At 35.7% G+C, this 20,039-nt stretch overlaps 1 protein-coding gene across 6 annotated transcripts in view; it reads right to left on the bottom strand.

The window, feature by feature from the left end:
• Positions 1-20,039, bottom strand: part of FRMD6 (FERM domain containing 6) — an 84,861-nt gene that overhangs the window by 26,775 nt on the left and 38,047 nt on the right. For 3 of the 6 annotated variants that reach the window (XM_017849508.1, XM_017849509.1, XM_017849510.1), the window contains 4 exons: positions 14,256-14,500; positions 5,357-5,447; positions 2,441-2,544; positions 1,364-1,440 (listed from right to left, as the gene is read on the bottom strand). In XM_017849508.1, the coding sequence (XP_017704997.1) occupies positions 1,364-1,440; positions 2,441-2,544; positions 5,357-5,447; positions 14,256-14,354 (371 nt within the window). In that variant the 5' untranslated portion in view covers positions 14,355-14,500. The remainder of the gene's footprint in view (positions 1-1,363; positions 1,441-2,440; positions 2,545-5,356; positions 5,448-14,255; positions 14,501-20,039) is intronic. The other 3 variants (XM_017849512.1, XM_017849511.1, XM_017849513.1) reach the window with 3 other exon arrangements.

Here is a 20,039-nt window from a genome sequence, read left to right as displayed (position 1 = left end):
GAACATGGTAAAAGCTCCAAAAAATATTTACTGGCAAATAGGATGCTTTTGTGATCAAAGTAAAAATGTGCGTGTACATATTTTAATGAGCTCATTTGCCTCTACATTATTTCAGGTTGAATGTTTACCTGAGATTCATAGCTGATATCATTTGTAGAAAACACATATGGGTTTATTTAAACTAAGACCATGTTTAAGTAGAAAGAGCTTAAAATAAAGCATTTATGTAATTTTCCCCCCTTAGGACAGAGTACTTTTCAGAGCACTTCTTTTATAATGCCAACCACAGATGGTCCAAACTGGTTCATGCCTGGGAAAAAGGGGCAGAAGTATAGGGATATATTAAAACTTAGCCCCAGGGGGTTAACTATTTGTTAAATATGTGTATTCCTTCTTTCCAGGTCATGCCACACTTACCAGGTAAAATAAGTAAAAATTGTATGTAAACTGAAAATAACTAATAAAGTGTCTTAGCCTTTTAAAAAAAATCCCTTATGGGCTAATTTTTTTACTTTTAGTTTGCATCTGGCATTGATAAAATATCAATAGCTAATTTTACATATAACACACTAGCCAAATGTATTTTGTTTTCTTTCACATGGAGCTTCTCAAAGTTTAAAAATATATAAGCAAAACATATTTCTAGTATTTTCTATTGGCCAAGAAATCACCTCTGAAAGTTTTCTAGCACTAAATCCTCCTATACAGACTGAGCTTCAGAAATGGTGAATTCTGAATTTATCCTGAGCCTACTAGTGTTCATGCACACACCTCCAGAAAAAGAATCAATTACCTGCCCTTGTCAAACTGCACCTAGGATAGCTTCACTGGGCTTAATTTTGGTTTAAAGCTACTGCCAAGAATACAAGCAAGACCCCACACATGAAAAGAAAACAGACTATATAAACACCCATCCACTTTTATAGGAGAGTTCCTGCTTCTGACCCACTCCCACCTTACCACTGGAAAAGAACATAATCTTTTAATCAATCTCCTCACTCTTCACCAAAGTGCTAGTTTCTTCTTGAAATAAGTATATTTCTGGAGACTGATCTGTTTATGAAAACGTGGAGTGGAGAAAATGTGGGCCAATGACACTGTTAATATTTTCATCAATAGTCTAACATTCATTCATTTAACAAGTATTTACTGAATGCCTATTGTATCTCTCTTTTAGGGACTGAGAATATACCAGTGTACAAAAAGATTAAAAATAAAAAAATTGCTGCTCCTACAAAGTTTATATCCTAACAGGTGTAGACAAAGAATAAAGACAAGCAACTTATTTGGTATGTTAGAAAAAGTGCTACGGGGGGGAGTGGGTGGGGTGGGGAAGGTGGGAAATCTCTCCCTGTCCTTTTACCTGATCAATCTGCCATTTTCCACATAGTACTGCACACGGAAGTGGATGATCATAGGAGGCCCAAATTGGTCGATACCCTAAAACAAAAGCACACACAAAATCAAGCTATTTCTAGTTACTTTGAAAATGGGTTTCAAAAGCAACCAAAATACAATGATTATTTGCAAGATACTTTTTAATCACTAATAGGTTTTATTTACTTATAATGAGTGGGGACTTGTAGTAAGTAGACAGTTGTCCTATATAGATACCAGGTTCATATAAAATTAGGAAGTTATGAAGCAAAACAGGGCACCATCCCGCTATCTGATTTTCATTCACTGTAATGCCAATGACAACATAAGGGAAGATAAAAATAAATGCCAGTGGAAATTTCTAGCTGAGATCCAGCTCCTCGCTCAGCTCTGTTCCCTGTGGTGACCATTTGCTCCTTGTTACAAATGTTCTCTTGTTCCTCTGACATTCCACATAGCAAATTCTAATATGCTGTTTGTTTATTTAGACATTCATGTTCTTTACTTTGTAGCTGGCTTTGAAGTAGACTTCTAGTTTATTCCAAGACTTCTTAAATACAAATTAGAGGACCTAGGATTACTATTCCTGACTTACTAGGGAGGTTCTGGAAACACGAAGTGAATTCTCTATTAATTTCTCTCATGTAAAGGAAATTAATGTTTGTGAAATAAAGCACCAGCATAATGAACAGACAAAGCATCAAATGCAAGTACAGTAAAAGTAGATTTAAAAATTAGTAATAACTTCTAGAACAGCAATTTTGACACCTAGCATAGCCATAAGAGAAGAGCAAATAATTTTTCCATACTTTTCATTTCAAAGCATTATTCCAAGATTATTAAAGTTATTATCCAACATTATTTAACAGATAATCTAGATTCTATTTATTATTTGCTATAAGCTATTAATACTTGATTAATGTGACACTTTAGAACTTACAATTTTCTTTTCCCATTTTCTACTATATAAAGTATTACTTATAGTTTTATTCTAATGTATAACAGCTAAAATAAACATTTTTTTAAAAAATCAAAATAATTTTGCTTATAAATGTAATCTCACCCAAGTGACTTCGTATTGTCGTACCTTGCTGGCCTCTTTCTTCCATTCTTTTGGACAATATTTGTAAAGCTTTTGTGACATCTCCATATACACATGTTCATTATCTGTACATCAAAAAAAAAAGAGAGACCAGATGCTAAAGAAAAGATTTTTAAAATAAAAAAAATATAGAAAGAAACAAGTTTCTTTTAAAGCTTCAAGATGTGTGAATGTAGTCTGAATTCCCATATTAGAAAACTCAAGCAGATAAAAGGTCCTGTAAACTAGACATTAATGAGATACTTGTGAATTATTTTGCTTTTGCAATACGGAACACATACTATTAAAGTATACAATATTTAGAAGAAATCTTAGTTGCCAACTTCTGCTTTTACTTAGTTTCTAGGGTCATTACGACTTATAATCTAACTTCTAACACTGTGGGTGTTAGTCTTGAGAAAACATGCTTTCATTCAGCTCAAAGAAGACTGCTCTCATAGGTACAAAATAATAAAGCATGGCAGAAACACCATCTTAATTGACATGTAAGAAATTAGAAAACACTGACGATATCAGCTCATTTTCAAGTGAGAAGTCTGACCCACATTTTGTGAAGACTAATCTTTAAGACTATTTCTTGTCTGTGTTCCACACACAGCAAAACACAGCATTACAAAATGATAAACCCTTACTCACACTGCCTTTGGGATCAGTTTCATGGAGAAGAGAAGAAAAATTTTATGAAAAACAAGTATGAATGCCAAAACATCCCTTCCAGGGCATGACGCTCATAAGGTGAACAGAAAATAAGACTGCTAAAACCTATGCTAAAGTGATCTAAACACATGAAAAGAAGCTGGTAGAAAACAAACATTTTCATATTTCCCAAAGATAATCTTTTAAAAGAGAAAGATATTTCACAAAAGAAGTCTTTGGCATTCCTATATCATACAAAGTTTTAAGTCTTTTCTAGATTCCTTTTATTCTATCACTAAGGAGACATCTTCACGGAAAGCTCTGCATAAAAATGTACCTGTTCTGGAAGTGTGTCTCTTTGACTACTCCAAAGATGTGCACACTTTGCTACACTTTGACTCCAAGCTGAATACTGGGATTTGACTGGAAACATGCCAGAAGAAAATAGGAAGGGTAAAGTTACTCAGTTATAAATGACATTAAGTTAACCAATTTTAATGACAGGGTTAGGAAAGAGATCCCAGAGACAAAAAAAAGGAATAGCTACTTAAATCCAGTTATTAGGTCAACTAACACTATCTCCCATCTCATATCACTGATTAAACATGAAATAGGCAAGACCAGACAATCTTCCTGTCGAAACTGATTTGTGTTTGGCTTGAGTTCCCATCTAAAGAAGCAACATAATGAATAGAATTAAGACTGTTCACCATAATAGTACATACATATATTTCTAAACTGCCACTATACCTCTGCCACCTACAGTTTGACCAGAGATTTATACCTTAAGAATTCTCAACACACATTAATCCTGCAAAGCTGGTGGAATAGTAATTTCCATTTGACGTGAAAAAACTGACATTGAGGGAAGTCAAGTGGCATGCCCAAAGCCACACTGCTAGTTAGTGGTGGAACTGGAATTAGAACCAGGTCAACTGATTCCTGTTCCAATGTTCTTTCACCATACTACTATCTCTTTTTTAAAAAGGACATCTTAAGAATTAGTTTGAAACCTAAGGAAGCTGTAAACTGGTTTTATTGGACTGATTTGTTGAACAACAAGGATCTAGCAGTAGTTGTAGTAAGAAGAATTAACCTTGAGCATGGAATACTAAAAGTTACTTAGAATCTATAGAGCCTCTTATGGCTCTCAGACTCTTCCCTGAAAGAATGACTGAAGTATGCACTAACAGAAGGATGGAGCTTAGCAACTGTGTTTTATTGTTTTAACTACCACAGGAAGAAACTGAAGAGCAAAGGGCTGATTCACAAGGTCCTGATGTGTTCCCTGCTCCATGTTCTTTAGCCTCTCCTAAAAAGGCAACTGAAAACAGTTTACATTTTCGGGGAAAGGGGCTTTGTTTATCAGCTGACCAACTTTATACTGACATACTTCCCAACTTGGCAGGTGTAAGCATGTCATTGTATTGACCAGATTTCCAAGATATCTTAAGCCTTTAAATTTACCATATTCAAGTATAAGATAGAATTAAATACACCACACCAAAAAAAAATTCTTCTTGACAAAATGAGCAAAGATATATAGAAGACTAAACTAGAGAAATTTTAAAATATCATTTGAAGGAAGAAAGCTTATAATAAATGGCTTTAGAGAAGTCCCAGAAATTTAACTCTAAGGTATTATGAGAGAAGAAAGCTTATATGAAGTCCTTTACTTAAAAATCTTCTCCTCATAAAGAATATAGAAGAAACTGACCCGATATTTCCAAGTCATATAGTCTGACTGGAAAAAAGACAAGGGGTAAGAGAGAAAAATAGAAAATAAGATTAAATTACTAATTACTTTGTGATACTATATAGTTAATAGCAAGAGAAAATGAAAAGAGAAGTCAGTTTAAAGTCAAAAATTATAAAACAAATTAAATTACTTTCCTAAGAGTTCCAGCTACTCCCTGAATGCAAGGAAACAAAAATCAAGCTTGCTTCATTAAAACATGGAAGAGCAAACACATAGAAGGAATCTAGATTTCTAAAGAGGAATCAATTTTTAAGTTCAGACTATAACAAATACATACCTAAAATCCTAAATATTGTAAAAAAAATACACAGAAATTGAGATTAAAACATAAAGACTACACCTACACTAAAATGAAGATCAGCCCATGGGTATTTTGACAACCACAGTTTTATAACAATATGCCCAATTTAAGTTACAGCTATAAGATGTCATTTTTTCAGGAATAGTTGGCTAAATCCATCAGAGAGGGCTCTAAGACTTACTTTGTATAACACTGAGTCCAAAAAGGTGGCAGTCCTTTAGCCGAAGCAGGTCACAAACCTGGACCAGCAACTGATGACACAGAATCTTAACCTGCAGGGGGAAAAGGCATGACGTGAAATAACAATTCAACTAAGTCCACCCAGGGAACCACAATCAGGCAATTTAATGCATCGTAAATATACTCCTTGAAAGGACGAGCTGACAGTAGAAAACAACTGCTGCTTTATCCAAATCACTTTCACCTGGGGTTGTGTTTCAGTAATGATGATCACAGTACCAGTTTTTACAACATGGTAATAAAACACAAGACTCACAGATCTTACCATACATGGACAAAGTTCTGAAACCATGGTGCATGATAAATGATAAATGAGTTTCAGAAAGTAAGCAGCATAGCCTATTCACATTACCAAAAATATTTATTTGGCAAGTATCTTTTTTAAAAAAAGTTAATTCATTTGTGTTTTTAATTGACTAATAAAATTGTATATATTTATAGTACACAACATAATGTTTTGATACATGTATATACTGTGGAATGAATAAATCAGACTAACATATGCATCATGTCACATATGTATCATTTTTTGTGGCGAGAACACTTAAAATTCATTCTTGGCAATTTTCAAGGATACATCATCATTAACTACAGTCACCATGTTGTATAATAAATCTCTCGAACTTATTCCTCCTAACTGATATACTGTATTTTTTTACTAATATAGCCCCAGTCCCCCTACCTCCTCAGTCTTAGGTAACCATCATTCTATTTTCTGCTTCCCTGAGTCAGACTTTTTTAGATTATGCAGGATTTGTCTTTCTGTGCCTGGCTTACTTCATTAAACCTAACATCCTCCAGGTTCATCTGTTATTGCAAATGACATGATTTCCCTCTTTTTAAAGGCTGAATTGTGTTCCATTGTGTATATGTGCCACATTTTCTTTATCCATTTATCCACTGGTGCACACTTAGGTTGATTCTGTACCTTGACTGTTATGAATAATACTGCAATATACATGGGAGTGCAGATGTCTCTCTGACATAATGATTTCATCTCCTTTGGGTACATACCCAGGAATGGGGTTCCTGGATCATATGGTAGTACTATGTTTAACATTTTGAGGAACCCCCATACTGCTTTCCATAATGACTTTACTAATTTACGTTCCCAGCAACAGTGTACAAGGGTTCCCTTTTCTCCACATCCTCGTCAACACTTGTTATTTTTTGTCTTTTTGATAATAGCCATTCTAGCAGCCATGTCACATTTCCCTGCTATTTAGTGATACTGAGCATTTTTTCATATACCTATTGGTCCTGTGTGCATCTCCTTTTGAGGAACGTCTACACGGGGCAACAAGTATCTTTTCAAGGAAAGCTTTCCTCCTAATAGTCTATCCCAAAAACTCATCTACTGTACAATGAGCTGGTCTAGACTTTTTTTTTTTTTTTTTTAAAGACAGAGTCTCAACCAACTAATTCTTTCTTTTTTTCTTGCAGAGACAGGGTCTCTCACTATGTTGCCTGGTCTTAAACTCCTGACCTTAAGCAATCCTCCCATCTTGGCCTCCCAAAGTGCTGGGATTACAGGGATGAGACACCATGCCCAGCCTGCCTAGCTTTTATCACTGTTATTGTCTAATATATTTTTAGTGCCTAAACCAGATTCCTTTTCTGGGTCTTAGTATAATTCAATCATAAAACCATATTAATTTGGAACTCTGGAGATAAGTTATTCTGACAAGTCAAAAGTTAATTGATAGTCTTTGAAACATACAATTTTCTTTATCAATATTATTATTATAAATAATAACAGTTATATAATTATTGTATATCAATAATTATATAATAATCAATATGTATATCAATTATATATCAATAATAATCATACCAATATTATATCAAATAATTATTATTATAAATAATTATAATCTCATAATAATGCTTTCTTAAATGTTTAAAGAAGTATTATGGGGGACAGTAATTCTGCTGATTCTATCTTGTTGACTTCAGAATTATCAAGGTTTATTAGAGTTTGGATAGACTTTAAGAAACCACCCAGGTCAATTTATTTATTCTATAGGAGCAGAAAATAAAACTCAGTAAGCTTAAAGTCATATCACTAATAGTGGCAAAGGCAGCAACTCACAGCTTATTTGTGTATCAAAATACTTTAATTATTAAATATATGTATTAAAATATTGTAACATGACAGTTTATCATTTTACCTATACACATTACATATGGCATCTCCCCTTTTATTAGTACTATTTGCTTTCAAATCCTTTTTTCAATAAGGATGACAATGAGTTTAAGTTATTATAAATTCTAAAAATTAACCCTGAATTAATGACTCTTTATCATATCTTAATATGAAACTCAGATTAGGAAAATAAAGACATGCCAAGATCCCTTGAAATTTGAAAGTCAAACAATTCAGAACTGGTGATAATTCCAACTATAGTAAGAATGGGTTTACTGCTCTTTTCCACATTCATTATTGAATAGCAACCAACCTAAAGTATCTTACCCACTGGAAAGAGCAGAAGATATTTAAGGCCAACGTAGCATCAAGTGAGCTGCTTGGAAGTACCAGGAACTCATGCAGGGGTAGTGTCTTATTTTACATTCAGAATATGTAGTAGGCACTCAGTAAATGCTCGATGAATGAAAGCCAGGAATCTGATTCCCTGTGGGCTCCTCCTCACCTTCATTCTATTCCATGAGTAGAGATCAAGACCATTCCCCGAATTACTAAGCAAACCATTTTATAAATACGCCACTCGGCATTTTAGGAAAACTATATAAATGCAAACCCATGCACCGACACCACTGGAGAACACATTTGCCAGTGGGAAATCATTATCATTCTCTCCGTGTACAGCTAGCCTGAGTCACCTGACATCCTAGATTTCTGTCCTACAGAAGTCCTATGTCATTTCCACTTTAAAAGGCCTCTTGATTTTGAGTTCCATATCATCATAATTCTGCTTTACAAAGAGGCTTAAGCAATGATAAAAAAGGGCAGAACACAGCAAATGTCATAAAATTCTGAAGTTGAACTATATACTACAAATTTGTGAATTAGAATGTCATGTTGTTTACAGCACCTTTAATCTTTAGTTTGACTGTATTTAAAAATGTTGGGCACAAAGCAGCTAAGATAAAATGCAATGAGAAGTTAAAATTCCAAACCACAAACCAAATGTATAGGAAATAAACTGTTTTAACCTTGTGTGACTGCAGACCAAATAACGTTATATATTTCCTCCATGCAGCCCATACATTTATTATTCTTCTGCTAGTTTAAATCAAGTATTTGGAGCCTACTGGCAAAGCTCTTTAACAAATATCAAGTAAGCAATGCTCTTATTCAAAAACTATAATTAAATAAGGCCATGGCTCTGAAGTCTTGCCTGCTGTGAAAACAAGCTTGAGTTTTCTGTATTTCCATATTATGAGTCTTTAAGGCTACATTTTAGCTGACTGTGAAATTTCTCAAGTTCTTTAATCTTCAGGAGCAATGGGAATGTTAAAAAGTGCTATATAGTATGAGGTATTAAGAAAAAGAATTAAAGCTTTATCTAAAAATATACTCTATATGGACTTTTTTTTTCCTTGAGACAAGGTCTCACTCTGTTGCCCAACCTGGAGTGCAGTGGCACAACCATGGGACATTGCAGCCTCAACTTCCCAGACTAAGGGGATCCTGCTACCTCTGCCTTCCAAGTAGCTAGGACCACAGGCAGTGCCACCATGCCTGGCTAATTTTTAACTTTTATGTAGAGACTGGGGTCTCACTATGTTGTCCAGCCTGGTTTCAATCTCCTAACCTCAAATGATTCTTCTGCCTCATCCTCCCAAAATGCTGGGATTACAGGTGTTAGCCACCTCACCCAGCCTCTGTATGGACTTTTAAAACAGCATGTGATCCTAAATGTTAAAGGTTTGTTATTGTACAAGAATGTTTAAAATATACTCTAGAAAAAAAGAATTGTTGGCCGGGCGCGGTGGCTCATGCCTGTAATCCCAGCACTTTGGGAGGTCAAGGGGGGCGGATCACAAGGTCAGGAGATCGAGACCATCCTGGTTAACACGGTGAAACCCCGTCTCTACTAAAAATACAAAAAAATTAGCAGGGCATGGTGGCAGGCACCTGTAGTTCCAGCTATGTTGGAGGCTGAGGCAGGAGAATGGCATGAACTCAGGAGGCAGAGCTTGCAGTGAGCCGAGACTGCGCCACTGCACTCCAGCCTGGGCGACACAGCGAGACTCCATCTCAAAAAAAAAAAAAAAAAGAATTGTTTTGTCTTAGTGAAGACATATAAGCTCGTGGCCACAATTCATATCAATCAAATCTTTATGGCTCCCACATTTACAATGGTTTTACTTCCAAAATTGTCCCAAGTTTCCTTATTTGCCTGATGATTAAAATAATTTAAAATGGCTTCTATTAATGCAACTCACAGGGAATTCAGAATGACCAAAACACTAAATTCATTCCATATACAAAAAGGCAACTTTCTATCAACCACACCTGTCAGGGAACGATCTTTCATTGCTAAAAATATAGAGAGAGAAATTATGAAAAAAATTAGTTAATAAAATCATTCTCACTACAGTTAATTTATTACACTCAAACTCTATACACATTGACTGCTATTTTCTGAACACAAAGATAACACTTTGTAAAAAGTGAGGGCCTCTTGGCAGCCATGAAATGTTTTTCTGGTAGTGGGGAAGCCTCCATCCTACTTAACCTAGTCCCTTCTTTGGTCCGACCGCTTACTAGAGAGGAGTTTGGGCATAACAAGAGTCTACATGCCTGTGTCCTACCTTAGATCTGCCCTGAAATAAGAAATCTTACAGGCCTACATGGGATTCAGACTCTTCATCTTGGTTTATTAACAGAGTACATTAATGAAATGAACAAACAGTTCCAGGAAATAAAAACAAGTAAATTGATACTCAAGGGCTCACTTACTGAGTAATTCATATATGCCAGGTGCTTCACTAAGTACTTCATGCATGTGACATCTTTAAATCCTTGCAATGTCCCTGTGCATAGGGGTAAGATTATCCCTACTTCACATATGAGGAAACCAAAGCAACAAAACAAAACAACTAGAAAATTTGCCCTAGATTGCAAAGTTGTGGAGCAGGGATTTCAACACAGGTCCCTGTGGCTCTAAAACCCACCTTAACAGTGATATATGACCTCATAGTCCATGATCATAGTCCTAACCATCTCAGAGATTATCATACTAACATTGTAAAAGAGGAGAGTTAAAAAAGTATAATTTATCTCTGCCTAGAGATTAAAATGACAATAGCAGCTATTACATATGCATCAGAAATTATGCTGAGTGTTAATCCTAAATTCTCACAATCACCCTGCAGCGTAAGTATTACTCTCATTTTAAAGGTGAAGATGTTGAGGCTGAAAGAGGTATAATTAACTTTCCCAAAGTCATTCAGATATGAGATTTGAATTCAGGTCTGTGTGTTTTAAGTATATCCATGTATTTTCACTTCCATACTACTCCTCAATTATTCTATAAAGGGAAGACAGAAATGAAGCTAATACAAATTCAGTACCCACTATATACCAGGTACTGGGCAAGTTGCTTTTACAAGTGAAAAAAGTGAGTAAGCTTAATCAACTTGTCCAAAGGTCACAAATCTAGTGAACTGTAGAGTCAAAATATGAATAGTCTTTTTCTCAGCAACGATGACAATTATATTATTATTGCTAACAACAACCAACATTTACTTTGCACTTACTACGTATCACGTACTGTTCTAAGAGCTGGGCCAGTGACATGTGCCAAAAACACAGTCGAGTAACCAGAATTCCAAAGAGTGAAAGAAACTAGGTGATGCTGGCACGTAGATCTTTGCCTGTTTCACTCAAATTCTAGAGTATCTATAGCATCTATTTAGGGGATCTTATTAAATGCAGATCCTTGCATCCTACCTCAGACTCACTACATCAGCATTTCTCTCATCCAATTACTAACCAGGCCCGCCCCTGCTTAGCTTTTGAGATCACATGAGATCAGGCAACATTCAGTGTGGTATGGCCATAGACTATACAATCTGAATATTACTAAGCTGCCCCAAATAATTCTGATGTACGTTCAAGTTTCAAAACTGCTGATTCATAGGAACAAATGAACTGGCTACCTTCCCATCTGTTCTCTATAGCTATCTTCCTCAGCTGAGATTTTAGTATAAATTAATTTCTTTGAAAATTATAGTCAGCTTTCAGTATTCTTCACTAAGTCAGATTAGCCTTCCCTTCATTAAATGTGGTTAGTAAGGTGTTCCACACCTGTTCGTGTGTGTACACACACATGCACATACACACACATATTGCACCAGGTAAAAAGACAAATGAAAGTGAGAGAAGTTTCTTAAGTGCTTATGCTATATGTCCTAGATTATGTATATTTTTAAAATTTAGTGGATATCTTTTATATAACTGTATAAAAAGTAAAACAAAATATTCACACATGTAAGTAGGATTAGATTATAACTTATTTTGCTAGTGCCCACACTGAAAAAAGAGATATATTGTCGATATTTATTCAGTTTAAAAAACCAAATGCTGTCAGAATAATAGCCCACCACTTCACACATCCAAAAACAATTTCAGTTACCCTAAGCAGCAATGTAGCTAATCATTGGAAATTCTGCCCAAAAGATGACAAAGTTCATCCAATAGGCAGGCCTGTTGGATCCTCAGACAACCCCTATAAGCAAAATGAGGATACAGCAGTAAATTAAGAAATGGTGTTGATTGTCAGAATAAAGCCAAAATGACTATGGTAATAAGCAGAAACTTTTCTTAGCTAAACTTTTTAATGAAATTATTTAAATGTCATATACATTTCAGCATAATATTTGCAAATATTCTTTTATATAGCAATTGGATTTAAAATATAGTAACATGGCGAGGTACAATGGCTCACGCCTGTAATCCTAGCACTTTGGGAGGCCAAGGCGGACGGATCACTTGAGGTCAAGAGTTCGAGACCAGCCTGGCCAACATGGTGAAACCCCATCTCTACTAAAATTACAAAAATTAGCCAGGCGTGGTGGCAGGCACCTGTAGTCCCAGCTACTCGGGAGGCTGAGGCAGGAGAATCACTTGAACCTGGAAGGCAGAGACTGCAGTGAGCCAAGATTGTACCACTGCACTGCAGGCTGGACAACAGAGAGAGACTCTGTCTCAAAAAAAAAAAAAAAAATCAAAATCAAAATAAATAAATAAAAATATAGTAACACATAGGAAAGAAAACTAATTCAAGTCATGCACTAAGGCAATTTTTCCTCTAATTCCATCAGAATACAATCTATGAAAGAAAGAGTATGAAAGTTGATAACACAGAGAGGGGTTGAAAAATGTTAGGCATGACATTGATTACCATAAAATTGTTTGGCAGTCTCTACCAAGGCTAAACACAGTGTAACCTATGATTCACAAATACTCTTCAGTAGAAACCGAGAAATATTTCCACATGTGTATACACATAACATGTTCATAACAGTTTTACAATAGCCAAAAACTTAAAACGATCTAATATCTATCCATCAACAATAGATTAATAGATTGGGTCTATTCGTACAATGGAATATCACACAACAATGGAAAAGAAGTAATTATTGTCACATGGATTCACATGAATAAATTTCACAGGCCAAATGTTGAGTAAAAGAACTCAGAAGTGAATACATCACATAACTTCAGCTTCATGAAATTCAGAAACAAGCAAAACTTTGGTGACAGAGATCAGAATAGTTTTTACCCTTTAGGTGAAGGATATTGACTAGGAGGGGTCACAAAGGATCTTTCTAGGGTGCTGGCAAAGTTTTATATCTCAAACAGGTGATGGTTACATGGATGTACACAATTGTAAAAATTCATTGAGCTGCACACATAAGGTTTCTATACTTTGCAGTATGTAAATTATAACTCAATTTTTTTTTTAAAGTTAAAAAAAATCATATTCCTCAATGTTCAGGTTATCTAAGCAAGTTGACTATGACTCACAAATCATAAGCGACAGCTTAGTGCTCAAATGTTCAGCCTATGCACCTAGTCCTGGAAATTGGCTAGACTTCGGCTACTCTTAAAATCAAGATGCATATTAAAAAGCTATCTAAGGCCGGGCATGGTGGCTCATGCCTGTAATCCCAGCACTTTGGGAGGCTGAGGCAGATGACCTGAGGTCAGGAGATCGAGACCAGCCTGGCCAACATGGTGAAACCCCGTCACTACTAAAATTACAAAAATTAGTCGGGCATGGTGGTGAGTGCCTGTAACCTCAGCTACTCGGGAGGCTGAGGCGGGAGAATCACTTGAACCCAGGAGATGGAGGTTGCAGTGAACCAAGATCACGCCACCACACTCCAGCCTGGGTGACAGAGTGAGACTCTGTCTCAAAAAAACCTATTTAGGTTGGTGCAAAAGTAACCATAGTCTTTGATATTACTTTCAATGGCGAAAGCCACAATTACTTTTGCACCAACCTAACCGCGATGATTACCATTTCATGTGTGCGGGTGACAACTCTAAGCATTTAAGACACAAATTCATATACTTCAATAGAAGTTATATTTCGATCAAAAGTTTAAAAAGAGCAAATGTTTGTTTTTCAATATAGTAACCACAGTCCTCTAATTCTAACCCAGGTGAGAGAATGTTGAAGGCACCTGCACACAAGCCAGAAAGCTAAGTGAATGTATATGTATGGACTATTTGACAACCCAATTCTGCCACATTATTACTGCCCTAATTTTGTAAAGATTTCACCCTTAATCAAGTCATAAGTTGAATGTGGTCACTGGTGAAAACATAATATTTAGACATTTCTAAAACTCAATCTACTCACATTTATGATAATGTTCAGAGATTCATCGTTGGGAAGGAAAATGCACACGCTGCGGCGGTCTTGCATGACTCTGTTGTTATGGAAATTCAATTTGTTCATTGTGTTTTGGGCTCTCTGGTGGTCAGGGCTGGGCTTTGGGTCCTTGGCAATTCCTCAGGTTCCCAGCACTCCAAAGCCAAGCTCGCCTCCTCATCACACGCCCTGCAGGAGAAGCATCATGGTGTTCGACTACGTGGGTTTCATAGCTGTGAAAAAGCCAAAAAGGGGAGACTCCTGAAGAAAGGCGGTGAAGACTGTGAAAAGCAGGTTGGGAAGATGAACACAGCACTACTACTCCTGTGGGCACAGAGACAGCATGTCTCCAGCCAGCACCACCTTGTTTAATACATGGGAACTCACTGAAATTCATTCTGTATTTTGCCCACAAAGTTTTAAAGCTTTCATCCACAGTCAAGAATTAAACTTATAACCAATGAGAGCCTCACACATTCAAGGATGTACTAAGCACTACAGGCCTAACAGAAACAGAGATCCTGTCTTGAAGGAGTTTTCCGTTCCACATGGGAGATAAAGGGTTTTGAACATGAAATGACAAAAACAACAGCAATAAGAAAATTCTCTTTCTCTTTCATTACTACCAAACTCAAATAAATGTCTTGGCTCTTACATTACATTCATTCTTCAACCATGGTGGTCTGGCTTCCACTTCCTTCACTTCACCAACATGGTTCTGCCAAATGAAGCCCGTGATCTCTAGGCCATCACTTTAATTGATCTCTCTACGACATTTACCCTGGTTGTTAAGCCCTCCTTACAACATTCTTCTTAGTTTTTATGGCTCTGTCTCTCCTGCTTCTTTAATCTGATAATGCAAACTTGATTTTTCCATTTATTATTTCATAAACCAATTAATACACAGATAAAACAAGACTGTGTATATCAAATCATGTTTGTATAGAAAAGAGGGATGGATTTTGGATGCCTCTCATATCTAATTAGTTCTATTAAACATATTGTATTGTTTAACTTATCAGGTTTTTGATATAGAGAATTTTGTTTGCAAGTAATAGAAATTTTATCTCCAATTTTCAATAATTAACACCCATTATTTCTGTTTTATGTCTCATTGCATTGGTGAGATCTTGCAGAATAATTTTAAAACAGTAGTGGGTGTTTTCTACCTTTAATGGGTGTGTCTAGTATTTCATATATTGTTGCTAATAGAACACTATTCAACCAAAATATGTCAAGACTAGTTGTCTCTCAAACCATTAGTATTTATATTATTTCTTTCCAGCTACATTTGTAGGATGTAAAAGACCATTTCCAGGAATATGGAACTGTTTTACTAGGTGGAGAGTATATATAACCATACAATTTTCATAGAAAATGCATTAATACTCACATAAATCAAAGCATAAATGAAATAGAATCTTGGCCGATTTGCTTAAGGTTAAATGTATAACTCTTATCAGCAGGAGGGGAAAGAATATATTCTTAGATAGTTGGCACATTTAGAAAATATAATCTAGTATTCTTTTTAAAGAATAAATAAAACATCATTCACAAGGGAATTACTCGAAACTAAAACACATGGTAATCATATGTATGGTACTTCATTATTAGGAAGGTGGCTAAAAGCCCAATTAGAAATATTCTGCTTTTCTTAAAGAATAATTGTTTCATGTTAGGTTATAGCCAGTACATCACCTCGTGGGGGGTCATCGGAGGCCTGTGCTATCGTTCTCACTAGGATGGATGGTTAACCCATGTGTTGTTCTAGGACCACAAACTACGCCCCAATCTACTCATCCATCTAGGAAAAAATGCATGCTTTTATTTCAACAATTCCAAAGCATCAGTTGGAGGACCAGCATTGGCTGCATCAGAAGCACCTGGGTGTTTGTAATAAATACAGAATCCTGAGCAGGTATTCCAGCATTTCTATTCATACAGAATTTCCAGGGTCAGGGCCAGGTATTTCTGATGTGTAGCAACAGATGGAAACCACTTTAGTTAGCAGAAGGAAGGCACTGAGTAGAGGGTTGAATATAATACATTGGAAAAATATCTTAAGGATAAAGAATTGGGAAAAAGTAATATATGTGAATATCACATCATTATAATAGGAAAAACAAGGTCCTCAACATTGTCAAAGGTATAAATTCCTACAATAGGTCAAATTCGTGTGCTCAAAACATTTTCCTGAAAAATGTTACTAGGCAGTATAGGGATACGTAGGTTTGCAAAGTACTGTACCCTATATATGTCCTCTCTTAGAAATTCAGAAAGTGTTAAAGGCTCTGAGAAGTCCTGCAGGCAACTTCTTATATTTAATGCATTATTTCTCAAACTTACATAAGCACACAATACTTTTCCCCCAAGGCATATCTATTAAGGTCCTACAGAACAATATTCTTAGGCATACCACTGAGAGATACAATTCTAAAATTATTTTATCAAATATTATATTTCATGGTAAAATTTTCCCCATATATTGATATATTCCAATACGTAGTCTTCCTTTTTGCAATATAAATCTTTACCAGAAGAAATTATAAGCTTTGATTAAATGCATCTTAAATTCAAACCCTTAAGTAATATTCATCCCAGTATAATTCTTATTTAAATCTATACTTCAAATTTAGTCCTATAATTTTTCACTTCTAATTAAACCAATTACAGCAGGGTATGTCTACTGACCTACTTCCCAGAATTTAAAAAATAAACTAGGAAAAAATATCTTCTGAGCTGTGGGATGTTTCCAGAGCTTCATTAAAATAACTTGAAATTTTCATTTGGGTACAATTTTTGCTTCTTTTATGGTTCAAATATGCAGCACAAAAGATGACTGGAAGAGGATTATTGAAGCAAATTTAATAAAAGCAGAGTCTATATGAAGCAGCGCTGCTTCACTGCTACTCTTTCTGCTTTGAGGATGGCAAACTAGAAAAGCACTTCAAGAGAGAGATTAAGTTTTTACTTTACCCAAGACAGTATTAAAGCTGATTAAAAGGCTCCACTGAAATGGTAAAATGGCCATATCTCTAATATGTGCCAGTACAAAACTTTTAATCTAAAATTGGGCAGTCCTGGGGAAAAGGATTAATTAAATTTATACCAATTTGAATTCTAGAAGTCAACCTCATAGCAGCCATTGGCTACTTATTCTGTGTCCTACACTAAATCTCAACTCAGTCCCAGGAGGACACATTTCCTACTACTACAGGGCAACCCTTTTCTGCCCAATGATCTTAGGATCAATTATCTATGAAGAGTAGACCATGTGGTAGTAATATATTTGCCAGGGAACAAAAAAAAATCAGTTTTAATAATGATCAAGTTCCACCCAGCCTCTTTATTTATTAATACCCAACTTACAAAAACAATACGTTAAGCTATACAATTCCCCCCTGGAACTTTAAGCGCACACTATTATAAGTTCCTTTTTCCTGATAAGTCCCAATGGTTACAAAATTACTCAGTTTCTTTTAAGAATCAGGAAGCCACCACCCATGGGCATTCAATACTGATTGTCATTTTTAACAAATTGTGGGAAAAAAGCTTTAAAACTGGGTCACTACCCCTAAAAGTATGCAGTTTAGTTATAATGTATCAATACTGATTTGTTAGTTGTGACAAATACACCATAATCATGTAACATGTTAGCAACAGGGGAAACTGGGTGCCTGTGTGGTACACAGAAACTCTCTATACCACCTTTGTAACTGTTTTCTAAATCTAAAACTATGGTAATTTTTTTTTTTATTTTAAAATTAAAAGTAGGTCTCCAGAAATTTCCTACCCACATAATATAGTCTCATTTTGAATGTAGGCAAAGGAGGATTCTCAATTCTGGGACTGTCTCTCTAAAAAAGTAAAAAGCTGGTAATTTGATAAGATGACTGTAAGTGAAGCATGACTAAGTAGGCATGTATCAACAGTCAATATGGTATCTTTATCACCTAACAAAAACAAGGCAAAAATTTATCTTAGAAAACTTGGATTGCAGAGAATCCTATCTTCTAATTTAATCATCACACATTCATATAGCTCATGTTACACACACAGTACGGTAATATTTATTTGCTGAAAAGCAGAATACAAAAAGTATTACATATTCCCCCTCCACCTATGAGTTCACCATCTAGTTAAGGACATATCACTGCCAAGAAGATTAAAATGATAGTATTGTCCCTGATTTCTAAGAGCACACATACTCTGATGGGCAACTCTCATGCCAGCCTCAAAGGAAGATATAATGGATAACAGTATTAAGTATACAAATACTGTGCTATGAATACTGTAGCTAAGATCATTCTGGAATAAACAGTGTGTCATCTTTAATGTATAGTATCCTATCCCAAAAGTGGTATCAAAATGTCTTTAGTAAAATTAGTTTTTGTTCATTCTTTCATTCAACACCTACTGTCTGCCAAATGTTGCTGTATGTGCTGAGTACGCTAACAAAAATATCCTGCTCTAATAGAAACAGACAATAAGCACATGATGCAGATGGTGATATGTACTATGAAGAAAAATAAGCCCAGAGTAGATGATAGAGTTGATGGAGATATGTTTGTGGTGTGGATGCTATTTCATGTAGGGTAATCAAGGGAAGCATCTCTAATGAGTCAATATTTAAGGAAACATCTAAATGAAGAAAGAGATGTAATTTCCTTCTGTCCGTCCATCCATCCATCCATGCATCCATCCATCCATGCATCCATCCATTCCAGGCAAGAGTTTTCCATGCCAAGACTCACTTATTGTTCAGAAGAGGCAAAATAATAGTGCTAATGATAGCTAGCATTTACTACAAACTTACTATGTTCCAGGCACCGTTAAGTACTTATGGTATGTTAAAGAAACCTGTGAACTCACTCGCATGCTTCCCATTCACAGGTGGGATCTATTTCCCCTCTCCCCGGATCTGGACTGGCCCTGAGACTAACTCCTGCTCAGTAAGAAGTTTTTCCTTGTGGATAATCTATTTGTGCAATACTCCTTGTAAGTACTCCTCAGTTGTCTGTCTCCTCTACTTAGCTCTTCTCAGAGGAGGGTCACTTCACTAGCTATACATTTTGCTTAATCTTCAATGACAGGCACACAGTATATGCTCATTAAATGTTAGCTGTTTGTCTTACTATACACGAAGATTCTACTGAATGGCTTTTTAAACTTGCCACTACTGACGTTTTGGGCCAAATATTATTTTTAGTGGGGGGCAATCCTGCACATTGTAGCATGTTCGGCGGCAGCCCTGGCCTCTACTCACTGGCTGCCAGGAGCCCCTCTCCCATCAGTTGTAACAATCCCAAATGTGGACATTCCCGAATGTTCCCTGGGGGCAAAATTACCCATGGTTGAGAACTAGTGCTCTACACGTTGCCATATAGAGACACTATGGGCTACTTTTTACTACCCAGCTGTTTTTTTATTTAATAATACAATTCTTACTAAATACATTTTCCAACTAAAGATCAGCAACTGAGCGCCAAACTCAGAAATCTGGCTTGAACTTTAAAGACAAAATTTTCAACCTCTTGAATGTGTGTGGCCTCTGGCTTTGGAATAGCTTTGAAGTTTAACTTCTTAAAACTTAAATATTTAGTGCAGTATATAGCCCGAACTTCTCACACAAATACTCTTCCATAATTCCCACCTGCTTGTTCCTGAAGAGTTCTTTATTTTGATAACAGTACCTGAAAATATAAAACCTACCAGGAAACAACTGACACCTAATTTTTTTTTTTTTTTTTTTTTTTTTTTTTTTTTTTTTTT

Source organism: Rhinopithecus bieti, unplaced genomic scaffold, assembly GCF_001698545.2.
Source record: "Rhinopithecus bieti isolate Rb0 unplaced genomic scaffold, ASM169854v2 scaffold_29928, whole genome shotgun sequence".
Classification (NCBI taxonomy): domain Eukaryota; kingdom Metazoa; phylum Chordata; class Mammalia; order Primates; family Cercopithecidae; genus Rhinopithecus; species Rhinopithecus bieti.
This window is presented reverse-complemented; position numbering and strand designations above follow the sequence as displayed.